Below are 21,921 nucleotides of genomic sequence, written 5' to 3'. Positions count from 1 at the left end.
GAATTTCCCCTATAGGGAATAAGCTATTACCGTAGTACTCACGGTAAGACCTGGACCCGGGACCGATTTTTTTTCTTCGTTCTGAGGTCCCTAGAGGTTTAAACACCATCCGTTCAAATTCATATATATAAGAATCAATATTTTATTCCATTAGACAAGTACATGCATTAGGATACGTCAATAAAGTTGAATACATGCTGCAAAAACACAAGTCAAAGATAAATTACAGTACATAACAAATAAGGCATAAACAAAAAAATCAAATAGATACAAAGGTCATTTAGATGGCACAGTGAAGACTACGGTATACTTACAGAAAAAATAGATAACAAGATATAATTTAGTGAAAAAAAAAAAAAAATACTTAGAACAAGGCAGTGACTAGATTATGATTTCTTTGGTTCAAAAAATTCTCCCAGCCCATAAAAAGGGTGTACAGTCACCAACAGAAGAATTTTATTTTTGAAGGCTTTGTTGTTCAAAAACAGTATTTCCTTGGGGAGTTTATTTAGGCATTTGAGTCCCAGTATTTCATAATAAGATTTCATTTTTCAAGTCTAACATAAGGGATGTCAATTTTACCTCTATTCCTAGTATTAAACTTGTGTACATCACCCCTAAGAGTGTGGGATTTCAGGTTCTTAAAACTAGTCAACAAATACACCTAGGTACCTAGGTTTGCTGCTACAAGGAATCTAATAAAGTGTGTTTTTGAGTAAAATATTGATAGCTTAGTACAAAATAAATAAATTTGCCAAGTTTGATCAAAATATATCCATAAACAAGCAAACTACAACATTTGACAACATTCTCCATAAGAATAACATGGGAATTTTAAATTTACAATTTTTTTAATTTTCTCCGTTACTAATAATCGAACAAAAATACTGTTATATACTAAATTATTTGTTTTTTTATGCTCTTTGAAAAGGTCTAAAGAGAAATCGGGAAATTTTGTGTTTTGAGGGTCAAAAGTGAGAAAAACCAAATTTTACCCCATAAAACCCCCCGTAAAGCCCCGTTCCCATGGTCCGATCGTGCTGGTTCGCGAACTCATTCAAGTTTATCCCGCTTTACACCTTTAATCCAAATTTCATCAAAATCGGACAAAAATTACTCAAGTTATCGCGTTCACGGACGTATATATATATAAGTCTATATATACATACCTATATATATATTCATATATAAAAATTTGAACGAATGGTGTTTTTGGCCTCTGGGGACATCAAAATGAAAAAGTAAATCGGTCCCGGGTCTAGGTCTTACCATGCCACCTACGGTAATAGCTACTTCCCTATAGGGAAATTCGCTAAAAATATACACTTTGATAGGGGTTACATCACAAATTACGGAAAAAAATAAAAATTAAACAACTATATACAAGACTAAAAACCGCACTGCCTGGGGTTCGTTTAGACCTACTGGAGTTCCGACACTTTCTTCTTCTTTTTGGCTTGTAAAGGCCTCCAATAGTGCTGAAGTAGATGAAAACACTCTTTGTGGATGCCTACATTGCAGCCTGGACACCAGTATGTAGCCTTTCTGCAGCATACAGCACATACTCTGTTTGATTTGTTAGGCACTTGCTGCATTTGGTGCGCGGTGTCTCCTGATGGTCCTGCAGTCGGACCTATGTCTCTTGTATTAGCCAGGGTTTCCACAATATCAACTAAATAATCCTTTCTACTCTTTGGCTTGTCAGTATTTAACGAATACAACACATATGAGTTGAAAAGCGCAATATCCAGTAAATTATAGAAGATCCTCTTCCAATATTTCTTAGTCGGGCGAGTGCATGAGGTGTGGTAGATACTTTTATCACTTACATCTACCCCACCCATGTATTGGTTGTATCTATGGATAAGAACAGGTTTTACTGCTTGTTGCCCTTTTTTGCTCTGGACAAGTTTGTCCTCTGCGTGGCAAGCAGTGGTCAGGGCAAAAACCGATTTTCTTGAAGCGTTCTGCTTGAACGAAACGAGAAGGACATCTTTGTGCCTGAAGTACAGAGTTTGTCCAGCTTCCAATTCAGTATTCTTCAGTGTTGTTGCAAGATACTGAGAATTCTTATTTATAGTTCCAGTAAGGTAGGTGTTTCTTTCATGTAACTTTAATGCTAGAGGTACTTTAGTGTAAAATTGATCGGTGAACAGATGATGGCCTTTGTCGAGGAGACCACTTTTCTCCATTACCTCTAACACACATTTTTGTACAAATGGCCCTGGTTTATCGATCAAGAAATCTGCTCCACTGTACATTTCAAGGTGCAAGACATAGTTAGTGGCAGAATCACAGGTCTCAAATTTTTTAATTCCAAACTGCTTGTGTTTTTTTTTTCGGGAGGTATTGTATGTAAGAACAACGGTTTTTCATGCCTATAAGGCTCTCGTCCAGGCATACATTCTGTCCGGGGACAAAATACTTTTTGAAAGCTCTGTTTAAATGGTCTAACAGATATCTTACTTTGAACCAGTGGTCGAATTCTGGATGGCCTCTTGGATGTCCATTGTTGTTGGTAAGTTGGAGGTTCCACAAAATTAATGCGAACTTGTTGTAGCTCATCGTCTTAGCAAAAAATGGGTGTGACTGAGATTCTCTCGTATCCCAGTAGCCTGTTATATTCTTGAGTTTCCAAATCCCCATGTTTATGAATAACCCAAAAAACCTCTTTATGTCTGCAACAGTACAGTCAGTCCATCTTTTTATTCTTGATTGTGGGGACAAGTTTTGTCTTTGAAGCGCTTTCCTTGCCGACGCATTTGTACACTGACAAATTATGTTCCAGATAGCCTGGGTAAAGAAAAGATAGAAGTATTCAATACAACTACTATTTCTAGGTGGGAGATTTTGTATGCCAGTGTTCCTCCTAGTAAATTTTGATTCGATCGAATCCAGAGCAAATTTGGAGGACCTTTTTTCTTCTTAGGCCTAGGCCTACTATTGCTAGGTACATCATTACTAGGCACACTTACAGGTACTTCAGGCTCCCCTGGATCATCAACATCTTGCTCCCTATCACTAGTGTCCAAATCATCGTAATCAGGAATGTATTCCTCCCCACTTCTACTTGAAAAGTCCAGTAACGATTCTGAGTCTGAATCAATATTCTGAGGCGGTAAACCTAAATCGAAGTCATCTTCAACATTATCATCGTCAATATCACTTATTTCTTCATTCAACAATTCCCTAATTTCACTAGATCTCAAATCATCACACATTTTGTAAACATAAACCAAAACAAACTCACAACAACTCACGTAACCGTAACCACAACAAATGACGACATCACAAACTAACAGATGCTCTGATTTTTAGTCACAGACCAGTAGTAAACGGCCGTCATATGGTTTTGTCATGAAGCCTAGCAATCCCCCTAAACGTAGAGTAAAGATAGCGACCCGATTCTAGCGCTTGAACGGCTTTAAAATCAACGAAACGAAGAGACGGGCGGGTGACGCTGCTGGCCCAGACGGACCCGCCCGAAATCGGGCGGCTGACGCGCGGAGGGTTAATGGGGATTTTCCCATAAAACCCCATAAAATAACGGGAAAATAATATTTTCCCAAAAACGGCCCGAACGATATTGATAAAATTTAGTATGTTATAGTCCTTTATATTCTGAACAAAATGGTACAAATCCCATTTCTGTAAAAATTACGATTCAAAAGTTATTGTAAATTATGTGATTTTTCCATAAAAACCTCATAAAATAACGGAAAAATCGGATTTTCACAAAAATGGCCCGAACGATTTTGATAAAAAATTTGTAGCCTATGTTATAGTCCTTTAAATTCTGATCAAAATTGTACTAATCCCATTTCCGTATATTTACTCTCACCGATAATATACTTACACATGATAAAGGTTGTTGACAAACTAATGGGAGAAAGTATGTGTCAGAATGCTGATACCGTTTATTTTATTATAAAATTAAACTGTCCTAACCTTAGCAAACCAACCAAACGGGCTGATAATGAAATACCCCCGCCGCAGCAAACCTGCAGACTAAGCGAATTTCCATTCCCCTGAATGGATTTACACTAAAATGTCTCCTTAAAAATATCACATTCATTCCCTATTTAAATATAATCAGTTTAAAACATACTTAGGTTTGCTGCAACAGGAAACTAACCAAACACAACACGAAATAAGAAACAACAGACGGCGGTAATAAGTGATTGCGTTATCATGTCGTCAGCTGATGTGTTATTTTCATAGAGTTTTAAGTTTTCCCAAAGGCGTCCAAATAGTTGAAATTAAAATCAATCGAAAGATTAAATTTTCTGAACCGAATAAATACTACAGTATATTAAGTGAAATTCGTTTCACTAAATGATGTAAATTAATGCAAATACATACACGTTTTGAACTAGGGAACAATTTAAAATAAGAACTGTTAAATGTATTATGTTGTTGATATTTATGTTTAAATTAATGAAATTTGTGCCCTGATTAACAATAATAGTGGTTAGCTTTCTGACACAAGGTACGGTAATACAAGTTTTCTATTAGTTTATGTTTGCTTATTATTGTGATACACACTGATCTGCAGGTAAAGATTGAACTTTGAAAAAGCTCATTAAATAAGTGAAATCAATATAAAACAGTTTTTTTTTTTTTTTTTTTGCTTTACTAAAGTGAGCTTTATGTTATGCGATTATTTTTCCTTAGGTACCTATTTACTTTATATGTACGTTTTTCATCAAAATAAATGTTTAAGTAAGCTTATCATTTGAAAATTGAATCGTATGTGTACATTATTTCCATTAATGCATCAGCACCTCTCATAAATAGGCCTATAGTTTAATATACAAGTCTAACTAGTGGCCTGTAGGGTCACTCCCCCCTAGTCCCTAAACAGCTCAATAATGTAAAACAAATTATTCTAACATTGAAACACAGTCAGAAATACATTATTTATGTGTCAAAATAGATATCCCTGTACACCATATCTTTTGTGTAAAAAACCGTTTGTTGTTTGTCTTTGTTTGCTTTTGTTGATGTTATTTTCAATAAATATTTTGAATCACTCCATAGGTTTAATTCTGTTAAAGGCAGCAAACATATAATTGTTTGTGAATAAATACTGGTTTATTAAGGTAGCTTTGGTCTTGTGATTAATGGTGATAAAAAAAGGCTTCCCTGATTGGAATTTTGGAAATTGTCTTCGTCAAATATGAAAAGGCAAATAAAGGTATGTTGAGATAAGCTTAGTTCTTAGTAAAAACCGCTAAATTAGCATCCCTACCCAGTTTATATTTTTAAGCTTATACTCCTTTTCTTAAGGCTTAACAAAATTAGCGTCAAGTAAAGGTATTCCATTGATTAAACTTAACCCTAATTTTTTTATGATCAAAATAAAAAAAAAATACAAAGGCCCTAGTGTAAGTTTAGGCCTATGTTGTGGTATTTCTCTTAAAGGTGGGATTAACCTTTCATATTCTATCAAAATAGGCCTAATCATCCGCTGAATCTTAACTCTTTTGCGACTGGTTAGGGTAACATTACCCAGTTATCGAAACCTATCACGAAATTACTTTTCATCAGCATTGACATGCATATTTTTGGTGTGTTAAAGAAACGGAAACTACCTCGTGGTTTTAGTATTATACAGGGTGAGTTTTAAATGAGTCCCCCCCCCCCCTACTTTTTTCTACATTTCTTAAGATATGAACTCCGGACCACGTCAGATCATTGTAGAGTTGTAAGTACTTCATTTTGACTGGGTATAAATTTTTGGCCGCCATCTTGGATCCGCCATATTGGATGCAAAGTTTTTTTTTTCAAATGTAAAGGTAGGGTTGTGACCCATCGTTTTAAACTAGATTTTTATGCTGAATACGATGCTGCAATTCGTTTTTAAAAATCTTGATCCATTCCAAAGTTATGAGATCTTCTTATAACATTATTTTTAGCCCATTTTTGCATTGTGCATTTAGAAACTAAGAACATAATCGCAAAATAGTGCTAGATAAAGATAAATATACACCACATAATATACAAAAATCTTTATCTAGCACTATTTTGCGATTATGTTCTTAGTTTCTAAATTCACAATGTTAAAATGGGCTAAAAATAATGTTATAAAAAGTTCTCATAACTTTAGAATGGATCAAGATTTTTAAAAACGAATTGCAGCATCGTATTCAGCATAAAAATCTAGTTTAAAACGATGGGTAACAACCCTACCTTTACATTTGAAAAAAAACTTTGTATCCAATATGGCGGATCCAAGATGGCGGCCAAAACTTTATACCCAGTCAAAATGAAGTACTTACTACTCTACAATGATCTGACGTGGTCCGGAGTTGATATCTTAAGAAATGTAGAAAAAAATAGGGGGGAACTCATTTAAAACTCACCCTGTATGTGGTTGCTCCCTTTACTATTATATACCATACGTGCTAGGCTATATTGTTTTAATCTTTTTTTGCTTAGAGCAACAGATAGTAGGCTACCTGTTTAAAATCTCCAAAAATATAGTTTTCTGTTCATTGGAACTTGCCATAGTACTTAACTTAATTAACAAATATTCCTGTACGAACCAACCTATTCCATCTTTATTCCCAGGTTATTTTTTAAGAGTAGCCTTTGAGGTTATTCCACTTCATACAAAATATTGACTAAAGACTATACAATAAATCTCAAATTTAAAATAATAGTAAACAAGCTGTTGGCCCGTCCTACGTACGGGAATCAAGTAGTCCATTAAAACTGTGTATAGTGTGTCTATTATGTACTAATTCAAGCATAGTTTAAGCAGTTCAAAATTTATAGTAAAGAAAAAGCTTTCAAGATGAATTGAAAGATGTCAACATTTTCATTTTCCCAACCTTTCCTCAAAAAGTCGAGTAGTAAAATAATTTTCATAATTTTCTTTTGAAGATTCGAGAGCTTCATTGAATCTTACTTATTTCCTAAAATCAATGACAAAATCACAGAGTAAATAAACTAACCTCATAGTTCCATCGAATATTTTTTTATTCAACCAGCTGTTAGTTAACAAAAATATATTTCACTAAAACAAACTAAATATTTTAAAGACTACTAAAAAAATAAATTAGAACATCTTGTATTATTTTACTATGTATATTTAAACTAGGTGGCGTTCGCAAATGCATCCACAAAATTGAGCGGAGTCATCAAGGGTTCATATTATATTGTTTTTGTCATACTGCAGTAAAAACGATCGTCATTGGTGCGTGTGTTAGTTGCGGGTCTAAAGTAGCATTTTTACTTTTTAGGGGACAAAATTCGTTTTTAGCCTCTATGGAGTAAAACTCAGCTGTTGTCAACTCAGTTGTAAATTTCTATTGTAAACGATTGAATACGTAACGAAATATGTAACGATTCGTGATTCATAATCATTTTAACCTACAGTCTACAGTCTCTTCCCATAGCATTTTAGCATTGCAGATACATTAATCCATTCCCACACTCAACACTGCCCGCCTTTACTACTTCCTTCACCACCCCCTACGTCGTGGAGCTCTTTCCCTCTCTTCCCATAGAATTTTAGGATTGCAGATACATTAATTTAATTGCCAAAGACAGTTCCCACACTCTTCACTGCAAGCCTTACTACTTCCTTCACCATTTCCTACGCCATAGACCTGTTTCCTTCCCTTCTCATAGCATTTAAGTATTAGATACATTTATCTAACTGCCCAAACGGTTCCCTCACTCTGCACTGCCAGCCTTTACTACTTCCTTCACCACTTCCTACGTCGTGGGGCGTTTCCTTCCCTTCTCATAGCATTTTAGGATTGAGGATACAATAATCTAACTGCCACAGACGGTTCTCACAATATGTTCATACTTTACTACTTCCTAAGCCATTTCCTACATCGTGGACAACACACACGACACACACATCGTTTCATCACTTTCCATAGCATTTTAGTATTTTAGATACGTTCATCTAATTGCCACAAACAATGCCCAGACTCCACACTGCTAGCCTTTACTACTTCTTTCACCATTTTATATGTCGTGGACATGCTTCCATCCCTTCTCATAGCATTTAAGCATTGCAGATAAATTGATCTAACTGCTACAAACGGTTTCCAGTTCCCAAACTCCACACTGCTCACCTTACTACTTCCTTCACCTCTTCTTACGTCGCAGACCTGTTTCCCTCTCTTCCCATAGAATTTTAAGATTGTAGACACCAAGATACCTTAATCTAATCGTCACAAACAGTTCCCACACTCCGAAAAACTCGCCTTTACTGCTTCCTTCATCACTTCCTACGTCACAGACATGTTTGCCTCCCTTCCCTTAGCGTTATTGGAATGCAAATACCTTTATCTATTGGTCATAAACAGATCCCACAATCCGGACAACTCGCCTTGACTACTTCCTTCACCACTTCGGACATCGCGGACCTGTTTTCCTCCCGTCCCATAGCATTTTAGGATTGTAGATACCTTAATCTAATAGTCATAATCAGTTTCCACACTCCGGACAGCTCGCCTTGCCGATTTCCTTCACCACTTCCTACGTCGCGGACCCGTTTTCCTCACTTCCCATACAATTTTAGGAACGCAGATACCTTAATCTAATCGTCATAAACAGTTCCCAAAATCCGGACAGCTCGCCTTGACTACTTCCTTCACCACTTCCTACGTCGCGGACCTGTTTTCCTCCCGTCCCATAGCATTTTAGGATTGAAGGTACCTTAATCTAATAGTCATGAACCGTTTCCACACTCCGGACAGCTCGCCTTGACTATTTTTTCACCACTTCCTACGTCGCGGACCTGTTTTCCTCCCTTCCCATAGCATTTTAGGATTGCAGTTACCTTAATCTAATCGTCATAAACAGTTAACACACTCCGGACAGCTCGCCTTGAACACTTCCGTCACCACTTCCTACATCGCGGACCCGTTTTCCTCCCTTCCCATAGAATTTTAGGAATGCGGATACCTAAATCTAATCATCATAAACAGTTTCCACACTCCAGACAGCTCACCTTGACTACTTCCTTCACCACTTCCTACGTCACTGACCCGTCTTCCTCCCGTCCCATAGAATTTTAGGAATGCAGATACCTTAATCTAATCGTCATAAACAGTTCCCACACTCCAGGCAGCTCGCCTTGACTACTTCCTTTACCACTTCCTACGTCACGGACCCGTTTTCCTCCCTTCCCATAGAATTTTAGGAATGCAGATACCTACCTAAATCTAATCGTCACAGTTTCCACACTCCAGACTCTTCACCTTTACTACTTCCTTCACCACTTCCTACGTCACGGACCTCAAGCTAGTGTCGTCATTTGATTATATTTATGATCCATACCACCGTTTATGTTCTAATATCTGTGGAATAATGCTATCAGCTGTTTATTTATCTACTGCATTCAAAAGTCAACAGCTGATCGTATGTCTTTGTTTATGTGTCAAATACTGCTTCCATAAGGATTGCATTGAAACTTTGAGACCCAGCGGTGCGCATTCCTGAGAGACTTTTTTAACGCCATATAGATGTTGGCACTCACCGATATGGTCTTTATCACCATGCAAAATTTGAAAACGATTGATTCAGCCGTCTAGGAGGAGTTTGCGTATTACGAAATGCATAAATGTCGACGTATAAGAGCTTCGCTCGCTCCGCTCAATAAACTCTCATCCTCTTACCTTAAATGTACGTATCAATGATTATAGCATTACACATTAGTATAAATAAGTCAATTCTATGTATGTCATTTTTGTTTTCATCCAAAAGCTGAATTTGTATCGAAAACGCTGAATGTTTACAACTGTTACGTTAAGCAAATGGTATAATTATACCAAAAGCTAGAGAAGAATGTAAGCGTCGGCTGCTAGACTTTTTGAAAATTAAAACTTAATTTCTAAAAAACTGAAACCCTAAACTAAAATTATGGCTTTGACATTCCCTAGTTCTCAAAATTGTCTTTCTTTCAACACACAAAACATTAAAATCCGTCAAGTGGTTGATTCAGAATTGTGAAATAAAAAAACCCTGTCACGTTTTAGCGAATTTCCCTATAGGGAAGTAGCTATTACCGTAGGTGGCACGGTGAGACCTAGACCCGGGACCGATTTACTTTTTCATTTTGATGTCCCCAGAGGCCAAAAACACCATTCGTTCAAATTTTTATATATGTATATATATATATATATATATATATATATAGAGACTTGTATATATATACGTCCGTGAACGCGATAACTTGAGTAATTTTTGTCCGATTTTGATGAAATTTGGTTTAAAGGTGTAAAGCGGGATAAACTTGAATGAATTCGCGAACCAGCACGATCGGACCATGGGAACGGGGCTTTATGGGGGGTTTTATGGGGTAAAAATTGGTTTTTCTCACTTTTGACCCTCAAAACACAAAATTTCCCGATTTCTCTTTAGACCTTTTTAAAGAGCTTAAAAAAACAAATAATTTAGTATATAAAAGTATTTTTGTTCAATTATTAGTAACGGAGAAAATTAAAAAAATTGTAAATTTAAAATTCCCATGTTATTCTTATGGAGAATATTGTCAAATGTTGTAGTTTGCTTGTTTATGGATATATTTTGATCAAACTTGGCAAATTTATTTATTTTGTACTAAGCTATCAATATTTTACTCAAAAACACACTTTATTAGTTTCCTTGTAGCAGCAAACCTAGGTACTCGTTAAACCTAATGTTATTAAAATATATTTAACTGAAAATCAATTCAGACAAATGGAAATTCGCTTAGTCGGCAGGTTTGCTGCGGCGGGGGTATTAATATATAAGATTTGCAAAGAAAGTGTAGAATAAATCTTGAACACATGTTTTGAAATAAAAACAAAGCGGAAATTTTCCATTTAATCTTGAATAGTTAATTCTTTAGTCAATGTGGTTATTTCATGTTAAACGTTAAAAATACACAAATTTGAAAAGTTTCACAGTAAAATAATTTATTTCAACTACATTCTATAACATAACTAAAAAGTCTTAATTATAACGTATGGTAACGTTGTTTTATATAGTACATTGAAGAATTGACTGACAATTAAGTCATCCAAATGTTAATACTGTATTGCATACCGGCTTAGTGATAAATCGTGATCAGCTGTATTGAAGTAAACAAAAATCAGCAGGCTTCTAATGCTATTCTTATGGAGAACATTTTACGTTGTATCGAATTTTGTGTTAAAGTTTTAGGAATTTCACTATTTTTCCCGCTGTCACGGGATCGAGACCTTTAATTTGAGCCCTCTCCCGTCGTTCTACGACTTCCCAGTCGCCTACAATTTTGACACAAAGAATCGGCTTACGTAATTGATATATAGATTTTTAAATGGACCTCGTTTTGGCACTAAACATGAATGATGAAAAATGTTCAAAATAATTCTTTAGGTTATTAAACTAAACATCAAATTTAATTCACTACAAAAAGCTATCATGAAATAAAACATAGTTTTGTTAATAATACAAAACGGCTGCCGTATGTCTGATTCTCAGTTTTGGAAATTTGAATGTAATATTTTAGATTGTTTTTGGTCCAGGAATACTTGCTTCAACAGTACATATACTAAAATTGGATTTTACCATGAGCCTTCAGTAAAAACTCATTCCCTATTGGAAATTCACTTATTAGTTTGTTATTTTTTTTAAAGAGAGGATCACTCTAAACCTTTGAATAGTGTTTCCATTTATCTCCTCCATTAACCTATTACTCACCATGTTCCGGTGTAGCAAAACCGGCAGTAATGAATGAATCTCTTATAGGTTTTAACTAAATTCTCAACATGACATTTAAACATTGTTATAAGCTTGAGGCTACCTTATAAACATAGTTTACGCCACACTACATTATTTTGGCGAACTTCCCACGCAAGTATTTAGTCCAGAAAACAGCTCTTTGCCGCCAGCTTATTCAAATGGGGTTTCATTGCGTACTACTGTACTGTAATGAGTTTTACCGGACACCAATCAGCTGATTGTACTGTATATAGTATTTAGGTGGCAATGAGTGGTTATAAACAAAAACATAACCTCTCAATGACTAGTGATTTTTAGTCCTTTAGTTGGTGGAAATATATAAAGATTTGAACGGATTTAGTAGTATAGCGTAAACTATCGTACGTCACTCGTCCAAAATGTGTGTACCGGACTCGTATGGTAATCCCGTACTCTACTTCGTCTCGCACGGGAACGACCACACTCGTCCGGTAAACACTTATTTTCAGGACTAGTAACGTAATATACTATTCTGATTTAGGAAAACATTAGGCCTAGGTACTTTAGCCATCATCATTAAGTGGGTCTATTTTTCAGGCTCTGAAAGAAGAAGGTCATGATCCTGAAACTTATGTTTTTGAACTGAGTGATGTGAAAAAAACACCTACACGTGGCAGTAAGTATAAAAAACATAGACTAATAAATATTGCTAGATTTTAAAATTTTGGCTTAAGCAACAAGTAAATTAACGAAGAAGAAATAACAATAAACTTAAAAACAAATGAATTCTCATTTAAAGATTTCTAACTTCTAGGTCAAGGTTGAATAATCAAGGTTGTGGTACTGTGTAGTGAGGCGTGATTGGGACATGTTCCAGTTTTAATGTGGTTGTGTTTCTAATTAAATTTCATTTTTTAAATGATATGATTGAAATGATTCAGATTCTGCATTCAAATTGATTAATCCCCAAAAACTCTTAAATTTCTGCAAAAAATCTTTTAAGTAAACATTAACATTGTTAATTGTTAAATTTTTTACAACATTAACATGTAATGTGCAATGTATGTTTGATAAAATCTGACATAACTAATTCTTAATATTTTGTAATTGGTTTAGTAGTCAATTTGTGTCTATGGCCTGTATTGAGAAATGCCTATATTTCACATTGTCTCATGCAATTTTCTAACTTTCTTCATGTTATATCAGTCCAATATTGTCAGTGAATTTCCTATTTAGGGAATAAGCTATTACCGCGACCGTAGGTCTTATGGTAAGACCCGATTTACTTTTTTCGTTTTGATGTCCCCAGAGGCCAAAATCACCATCCCTTCAAATTCAAATCCTATACACTATGTGTGTTTGTCTGTCTGTCTTTAATATAAATCTCAAAATCCAGCTGAAGGATTTTGACTAAATTTTGGAATTAAGGACATATATAGCCCTAAAAACAAAAATGACGACAGGCACTACCTCAGGAAAATTTGTATTTTGCTGCACAACTCATTTGAAAATTTAAAAATTCAACATTGGCCTTATGGGTTGCCAAGTAACCATGTTGGTTTAGTCCAGGAGCTGAGGGGGTTTGAGCATGCATGAAAGTAGTACGCAATGTTATTGCTGATTATTGTAATATGGACTGTGGTGATCAAAACTACGTATGTCGCCTATTTCAAAAGTGGTCGATAAGGTGGGGGGGAGGGGGCAAACATGGCGGTTTGCGCTATGCGTTAAAACGCTGATATTTCAAAAACGGTAAAAGATAGAACATCAGTTAAAACGTCGTTGTAATTCTAAAAATGTGGACTACAATAATGGTTATTGAGTCCGAGGTCGTATCTCTATAAATAAACAAGTTATTGTATAAAATATGTAAAAATTGACTTTTCGTGTAGTTTTTTTTTACGGAAAGTATAATTAATTTGTGAGTGTCTCAAAGAAGTAATATCAAATATCTTTGCTGATAGTTGTAATATGGACTGTGGTGATAAAAAATACGCATGTCGCCTACTTTTCAGGTGGTCGAGAACTTGGGGGGAGGGGGGCAAAGATGGCGGAACGCGCTATGCATTGAAACGACTGTAGTTCGATAACGGTACGAGATGGGACATCGGTTAAAACGTAGTTTTAATCCAAAACATATGGCCAATAGAAAAGGTTATTGGGTAAAAAGTTGTAGGCCTATCTTAACTAATAAAAAAGTTATAACAAAAATAAAAAGTTTAACAAAATCTACATTTTACAGATATTTTCTTCTAAAATCATATGGATTGTTGATATAAAATAGTGTAATTACTTAATTACTCGGCTAAATATTAACCAGATGCATTTTCTGATAAGAAAAAAAAATATTATTACGAATACATATGGTTTAAAATGTAAAACACGGCCTCCAAGCTACGTATAATACTTGGGGTTTCTCCGCAATCAAATGCATAATACAGATTACCACTACAAATCCAATTTTAATTATAATGTTATAGGTTATTACAATATGATTATGTAACAGATTCTTATGAAATGCAGTTATATGAAATAAAAAACATAACTACAAATGTAAATACCTTATAATAACAAATACGGTAAATCTCTTCATTCTATCCATAACAATTACACTGGTTGTTCATATTATTTCTTGATTTGAAATAGGTACCTAACTTTTGTAAGTTTGTGAAATTTTACTTTAAAATTGCCTAATCCACTAGTCACTAAGAACAAACGTTCATAAAAACCAGCCACACACAATTTAAAAAAAACTTAAGCAACTTAAAATAAAATGTATTGAAATTTAAAATATTTAAATAACTATTAAAAGTTATAAAAGAATGCTATTTGTATAAATAAAACACAATAAATGTCAGTAGTCTTAAACTGTACAAACACTTTCACAACCCCAATATCACTGAGTTGGAAGGCAATGAACTTTGGGGGGATTAACAGTTGTGCCGATATCAGCAGCACTGCGCAGCAATTATGACGCAACCTATCAGACGAACCCCAAGGCGTTTGTAGGCCGTGTTTTACATTTTAAACCATATGTATTCGTAATAATATATGTTTTTCTTATAAGAAATTGCACCTAGTTAATATTTAGCCTAGTAATTAAGTAATTACACTATTTTTTAACAACAATCCATGTGATTTTTGTTGAAAATATCTGTAAAATGTAGATTTTGTTAAACTTATTATTGTTATAACTTTTTTATTAGTTAAGAGGTACAACTTTTTACCCAATAGCCTTTTCTATTGGCCATATGGTTTGGATTAAAACTACGTTTTAACCGATGTCCCATCTCGTACCGTTATCGAGCTACAGTCGTTTCAAGTCATAGCACGTTCCGCCATCTTTGCCCCCCTCCCCCAAGTTCTCGACCACCTGAAAAGTAGGCGACATGCGTATTTTTTATCACCACAGTCCATATTACAACTATCAGCAAAGATATTTGATATTACTTCTTTGCGACACTCACAAATTAATTCTACTTTCGGTAAAAAAACAACACAAAAAGTCAATTTTTACATATTTTATACAATAACTTGTTTATTTATAGAGATACGACCTCGGACTCAATAACCATTATTGTAGTCCACATTTTTAGAATTACAACGACGTTTTAACCGATGTTCTATCTTTTACCGTTTTCGAAATATCAGCGTTTTAACGCATAGCGCAAACCGCCATGTTTGCCCCCTCCCCCCCACCTTATCGACCACTTTTGAAATAGGCGACATACGTAATTTTGATCACCACAGTCCATATTACAATAATCAGCAATAACATTGCGTACTACTTTCATGCATGCTCAAACACCCTCAGCTCCTGGACTAGTTGAACAAATAACAAGGAAAAAGTAAACAAAAGACTTGTTACATGTGCTTATAACAATCCTTACACTCAGCAGTATAATACCATATTACAATTACAGTACCAAAATAAAAACATCAATTTTAACTATTGACCCAAAATTACACTGAAGATTACTCGATACAGGAGAAAATAGAGCAAGAGTTAATGAGTGTTTTGTGTTAGTGACGTTTGAGTGTACTGGAGCCAACTCAATGTTTCATTCTTATTTAAAGAGTAGATTTTTAAATTTTTATGCACTATTTTTTTTATAGTTAATTTAATTTGGACAGCTGTATACAGTTGAATTAGTATTTAGGTTAATTGTATTACAATAATCTTTATAGGTACAGTAGACTCCCTCTAGTTCGGCCACCTCGGGACCGGACCACTGGCCGGACTACAAAACGGCCGGACTAACCGGATGTAGTAGAACCTCAATTATCCGGGGTATTAGGGGGGGGGGGGCACGGATAACTGAAAACCACGGTTAATCCAATATGACATAAACATATATTACATACCCATAAAAAAACCTAATACTGTATAAAATGGACGTTAATGTGATAATTATTTTGAATTTTACATAATCAAAATACAAATAATAGTATTGCGCAATCGTGATATGTTAAGTCATTAACTGTGGTTCAGTAATAAAAACTGTAACGTTTAAAATCAATCTTACTCAAGCAAAACAAAAATTACACAACACATGCACGTACTGTACGTAGGCCTACAGCAATAAATCACGCAAAGAACAGAACAATAGAAAGTCCTACTGCAAGCTACTGCTACCGTAGTCTAGTCAGCATAGGCTACTACTACATGTTGTTTCAGAACATAAGAATGTCGATAAAAACATTAGATAACTCGTAAAAAAACATAAAATTGTAGTACTTAATCTTAAAGATAATAACGACAGTCGTAAAATAGGATAAAGATAACAATGGATGACGTAAAACACCGCTTATTCTTTCTTTTTTGTTCTCCTTCATTCTTTGGTTTCTCTTCATCCACACATTCAACAAGTTGCCATGGTTACTAATCGCCCAATTACAAACCGTTGTGAGATAGCAAGCGCACAGCAGACAGTTGTCCAGTTGTGTAAAGAGCAGATGATTGTCAGTGCAAGTAAATAGCTTGACCTTGAAGCTAACGATGGCTATTTCTTTTTTTTGCTTTAATTTATTTTTGTCAAATAAACCACGTTGTTTCAAAATCAATAATGGGGAACCTACCGCATTAAAAATGAACTGAAATATTTAATTATACAGTGCATTTCAACATATTAGAGTGATGAAAAACTATTTATAAAATGTTCTTGGTATTTTTGAGGTTATGTAACATAGTTTTACATAGGTAATATGCAACAATTCACCCATAGAAGTACCCGTCAACTAAACTGACATGAATTGTTTACTTCTATGGCCGGAAACTAAACATTCAAGTTGAATTGATTCAACTCAGCTAAATTTTAATTTTATTTTGGGCTGATTTCATTTTATCTGTATTCAATCATATGTTCTCAAAATTAAACTATTTGTTAAACTGTTCATATTTATTTATTTTGTTCATTTTTACATTTCATTAGCTGTGTGCCTGTTCTACGCACTGGATAGTGTAGTCAGTTGAAGTCACTGGTTAAAATACTACCTCAACCTCACCATCAAAGACTTTATTCTGGTTGACATTTTCACTACCAAAGGTGCTCTTGTCTTTTTCGTGAAACACTGAGAAATACATTAATGCGTCACCAACAGACATACACACAAAAATACAGGATTAAATTAAGTAAGGAATTTGCTACGGTTTAACCATAGCAAAGTACATATAAAATTAGTAATCGCCGTCAATGAGTGGAAACCCTGTTTGTATATTATTGGCGACTATGATAAAAAAAAGTAAGTTTCCCCAGCCCTAAACAACACTTCAAGGTCTTTTTCCCGGTTATCAAAACTCAAGAACAATTTGATACACAAAGAATCTTCGGTTCCTGACCTGGATGATGCCTAGTTATTTAATTTCATTTACGGTTACACATTATTGCACTTACGATTAATTAAATCCGTTATGTAAGGAAACACTTTTAGCGAATTTCCCATATAGGGAATAAGCTATTACCGTAGTACTCATGGTAAGACCTAGACCCAGAACCGATTTTTTGTTTTGTTTTGAGGTCCCTAGAGGCCAAAAACACCATCCGTTCAAATTCATATATATATATATATATTGATTGTTAAAGACTGTGACCATGGCCTTAGTGTTGAAATGCATCAGTTATTAAAAATAATAAAAAAAAGGGTACAATGGTGTATTATTTATTAATATTAATTACAGTAGCCCTACACGTGAACAATAAAAAAAAAATATATATATATATATATGTGTCCGTTAGCGCAATAACTCGAGCAAAAATGATCCGATTTTGTTGAAATTTGGTACAAACGTGTAAACCTACGTTTATTTGAACGAGTTGAACGAGTTGAGTTCGAACCAGCATGATCGGACCATGGGAACGGGGGCTGTTTTTTCCATTTATGGGAGGTTTTATGGGGTAAAATGGGTTTTTCCCATTTTTGACCCAAAAAACATAAAAACCAAACTATTTTGTAGTGCTTAAAAAAACAAAATAATTTAGCATATTGAAGCGTTATAATGCACCTAATGGTTACGGAGAAAATTCCATAAAATTGTAAATTTAAAATTCCCATGTTATTCTTATGGAGAATAAGTAAACTGTTGTAGTTTGCTTGTTTATTAACATATTTTGCCCAAATTTGGAAAATGTTTTTATTTCTTACGAACTATTAACATTTTACATAAAAAAACACATCCGAATCCAAATTAACAGCTGCTCGTTATTTCATAGATGATGTATGTGATAAACATTAGGAAAATACATGGGAAACTGGGGAAAAACGCACAAAATTGGGGTTTTGAGCATCCGTAATTTTATTTACAAAGTGCACTCCCGCCGCAGCAAACCTGCCGACTAAGCGAATTCCCATTGTTCTGAATTGATTTTCAATTAAATCTATTTAAATAACATTAAGTTTAACGAGTACCTATGTTTGATGCTACAAGGAAACTAATAAAGTGTGTTTTTTAGTAAAATATTAATAGCTTAGTATAAAATAAATAAAATTGCTAAGTATGATAAAATATAGAGCTTATCCATAAAAAAGCAAACTACAACACTTTGCAATAATCTCCATAAGAATAACATGGGAATTTAAATTTACCATATTTTGAATTTTCTCCGTAACCAATAATTGTACAAAAACACTTTTATAAATTATTAGTTTTTTTAAGCTCTTTAAAAAGATCTAGAGAGAAATTCAAGTCATTTCTCAAGCCAAATTTCATCAAAATCGGACAAAAATTACTCAAGTTATCTTGTTCACGGACACACATACATATATATATGGACTTTGGGAAAATCAAAATGAAAAAGTAAATCGGTCCCGGGCCTAGGTCTTACCATGCTACCCACGGTAATAGCTACTTCCCTATAGGGAAATTTGCTAGAATAATTTGAATCTTGAAAGGTACTCTTGTTTTTCAGGAGAAGGCCGTGTAAAATGCCTTCTGGGCCGTGACTGACAGACAGAAATTTAGATAAGACTTGTTTTGGCTTCTTTAATGTAAAAAACGTAAAAACAACCAAAAAATATTCTAAGCATTGTACAGACAAACTCTTATTTATATAGCCTAGATTCATTTCTCTCTGCTTGAAAACGTTTGAATTAAACAAAAATTTATACTGTTTCATGTTTAATTTTTCGTAAATTCTGTCAAGAAATCCTCAAGAACAATTAATATACGTCACATTGTGTCCATTAGCACGATAACTCAAACAAAAATTATCTAGCCTAATTTCAATGAAATTTTTTTCAAACATGTAAACATACTGTAGGCTATGTTTGTTTGACCGACCGAGTTCGCGAACCAGCATGATCGGACCATGGGAACGGAGTTTTATGGGGGATTGATTAATGGGGTCAAAAATAGGGGTTTCTAATTTTTTAACAAAAAAACAGAAAATTTTACAATTTATCTCTAAATAAATAATTTTGAAGAGCTAAAAAAACAAACAATTTAGTATATTGAAGTGTTTTTGAATTGGTGATAAACAAAAATAACAAAAAATTTAAATTTAAAATCCTGATGACTAATAATAAGTAAACTGTCGTACTTTGCTTCTTTATGGATATATTTTGATCAAACTTTGCAAATGTATTTGTTTTATACTAAGCTATTAATATTTTACAAAAAAAAACACAGTTTATTACCCACCCTGTAGCAGCAGACCTAGGTACTCGTTAAACCTAATGTTATTGTAACAGATTAAATTGAAAATCAAATCGGGCAAATGGAAATTCACTTAGTCTGCAGGTTTACTGCGGCAGGGGTATTTGTACTTTCTCCATAATTGATTGATTGATTGATTGATTTAATGTTACTAAATAGTGTCAAAATGGCACAATCCCAAACAAAGGTTTGTTTCTAAAGGACTGATTATTAAATTGTGTCAAGTGCTAGTTATAAACTGTTGAGTGATTTACCCTATTACATTAAAATAACGCTCACCTCTAGATACTATGAATACTGGTAAGCTGTGTCAATTTTGTCTACCATTAAAAAACCTGAAATAATATCAGACTTTTTTTGTAATTTGCCTTAATACCTGACCTTTGTTGGATTTAGGAAAGAGCGAAGAAGAAACTAGCGAAGATGACAAAGCGGAAGAAGAGGAAGTTACAGAAACAAATAAAATAGAAAACAACGAAGAAGAAGAAAAATCATCTGATTTACCGGTTTCAGAAGTTGAAAAGGAAAATGTAAACTTGGAAGAAGGAACTCATCAGATTTCAAAAGAATCGATTAGTAAAACTGAGATCCTAGAAACAAATAATGAACCGGATATTAAAATTAAAGAAGTAAAATTGGCGAATGAAAGCAATTTAGATGAATCAGTTTCATCTGGTGTTGAACCCCTGCCGGATGTGAAAGAGGATCAGAAAGAAACCTCTGTAGAAAATACAATTTCTGTTACTTCCTGTAAAACAGAAGATGTAGAGACCGCTGCCACATTAACTGAAGACAATCAAACCAAGGAAATAGAATTAACTTCCCAAACCAAGGAATCAAGCACAACTCCTTCCAAAGAGGTAAGGGTTAAGTATCTCTTTAGGTCCAGCTCACACGGTGTGACTGTTTTACTACTACCCTTGCAAACCAGTTGCGCACACAACTGTTTTGTGACCTCGGCAATGTGAGTGAGGAGGCGCACACGACGCGATTGGTTTTCGACAATCCCAAACCAGTCTGAAACCAGTCACATACAACCGTGGGCCCTCAGTTGCAGTTGCGTTGCAGACTTCAGTTGCACAAGACCATGTGGTGTTTTGGTAGTATTTTTACAGCCGTATTGTTTGTATCCAACTGTGACAGTGCTTCTAGCAGCTACAGATAGCCTAGAATTCACATTCTTGCTCAAATAAGGGTAAACCTAATGCTCTCTTGTACTCACTGTGGGAGACGACGATGACGTTTTCGTGACTGCGGGTGACGACGATGACGTTTCCGTGACAGCGGGAGACGACAATGACGTTTCCTTGACTGCGGAGACGACGATGATGTTTCTGTGACCGCGGAATAGGATTATAATGTTTCTGTTACAGCTGAAAAATATCAGAATTTGGTCACGACCACGAAAGACAGTGGTGATGTTTCTGTTACTGAGTGAGATATTCAGGATTTTTCAGTTATCGCAGAAAACGATGATGGTGTCTCTATGACAGTGTTAGATGATCATGATATAAACCTCAAGTTTGGCTTCATTTTCAAAATGGCCCACCTCTAGAAAGTTTTATTTTTATGTTTTGTAATATCTTCATTTACCTCTAACGTGGTATTTATGTGTCTGTTGTACAGAGATTCAAAAAATTTTGTCATCAACATATCACTATTTTTAAGAAGTTATTGATAAATTGCAGGTTTAAGGATTGGTTTTTAATTTTCGGATTATTTAATCAGTAATATATAAAAATTGAATACTTGTGCCAGGCAATATTACAGTAATCATAAATTTTGTTTCTTTAACTGAGAATGCTCTTTCGGATAACTAAAATAGCAAGCTGTGTTAGCGCTAAAACAGCATTGCGAGAATCGGCGCAAAACACGGATATTTTAGTATGAAAAGTACGAACTGAACTACCTGGATTTTTTTTAACTCATGAATTACTCATGCATTTTTTCTGGTTGGCCTGGTGGACACCCTGTAAATGCGCACGGCTAAGCTAAAGCCTTAAATACCCCCACCGCAGCAAACTACAGACTAAGGGAATTTCCATTTGCCTGATTGGATTTACCCTAAAATGTCCACT

The 21,921-nt window shown here is 34.7% G+C and overlaps 1 protein-coding gene across 3 annotated transcripts in view; it reads left to right on the top strand.

Annotated features, from left to right (window-relative positions):
• The window catches only part of LOC128985009 (scaffold attachment factor B2-like), a 106,467-nt gene that overhangs the window by 5,886 nt on the left and 78,660 nt on the right, over positions 1–21,921 (top strand). For all 3 annotated transcript variants that reach the window (XM_054404391.1, XM_054404384.1, XM_054404395.1), the window contains exons 2-3: positions 12,289–12,367; positions 20,240–20,703. In XM_054404391.1, the coding sequence (XP_054260366.1) occupies positions 12,289–12,367; positions 20,240–20,703 (543 nt within the window). The remainder of the gene's footprint in view (positions 1–12,288; positions 12,368–20,239; positions 20,704–21,921) is intronic.

Source organism: Macrosteles quadrilineatus, unplaced genomic scaffold (genome assembly GCF_028750875.1).
Source record: "Macrosteles quadrilineatus isolate MER2022 unplaced genomic scaffold, UCM_ALF_1.0 Scaffold_1__1_contigs__length_201487025, whole genome shotgun sequence".
In the NCBI taxonomy this organism is placed as follows: Eukaryota; Metazoa; Arthropoda; class Insecta; order Hemiptera; family Cicadellidae; genus Macrosteles; species Macrosteles quadrilineatus.
This window is presented reverse-complemented; position numbering and strand designations above follow the sequence as displayed.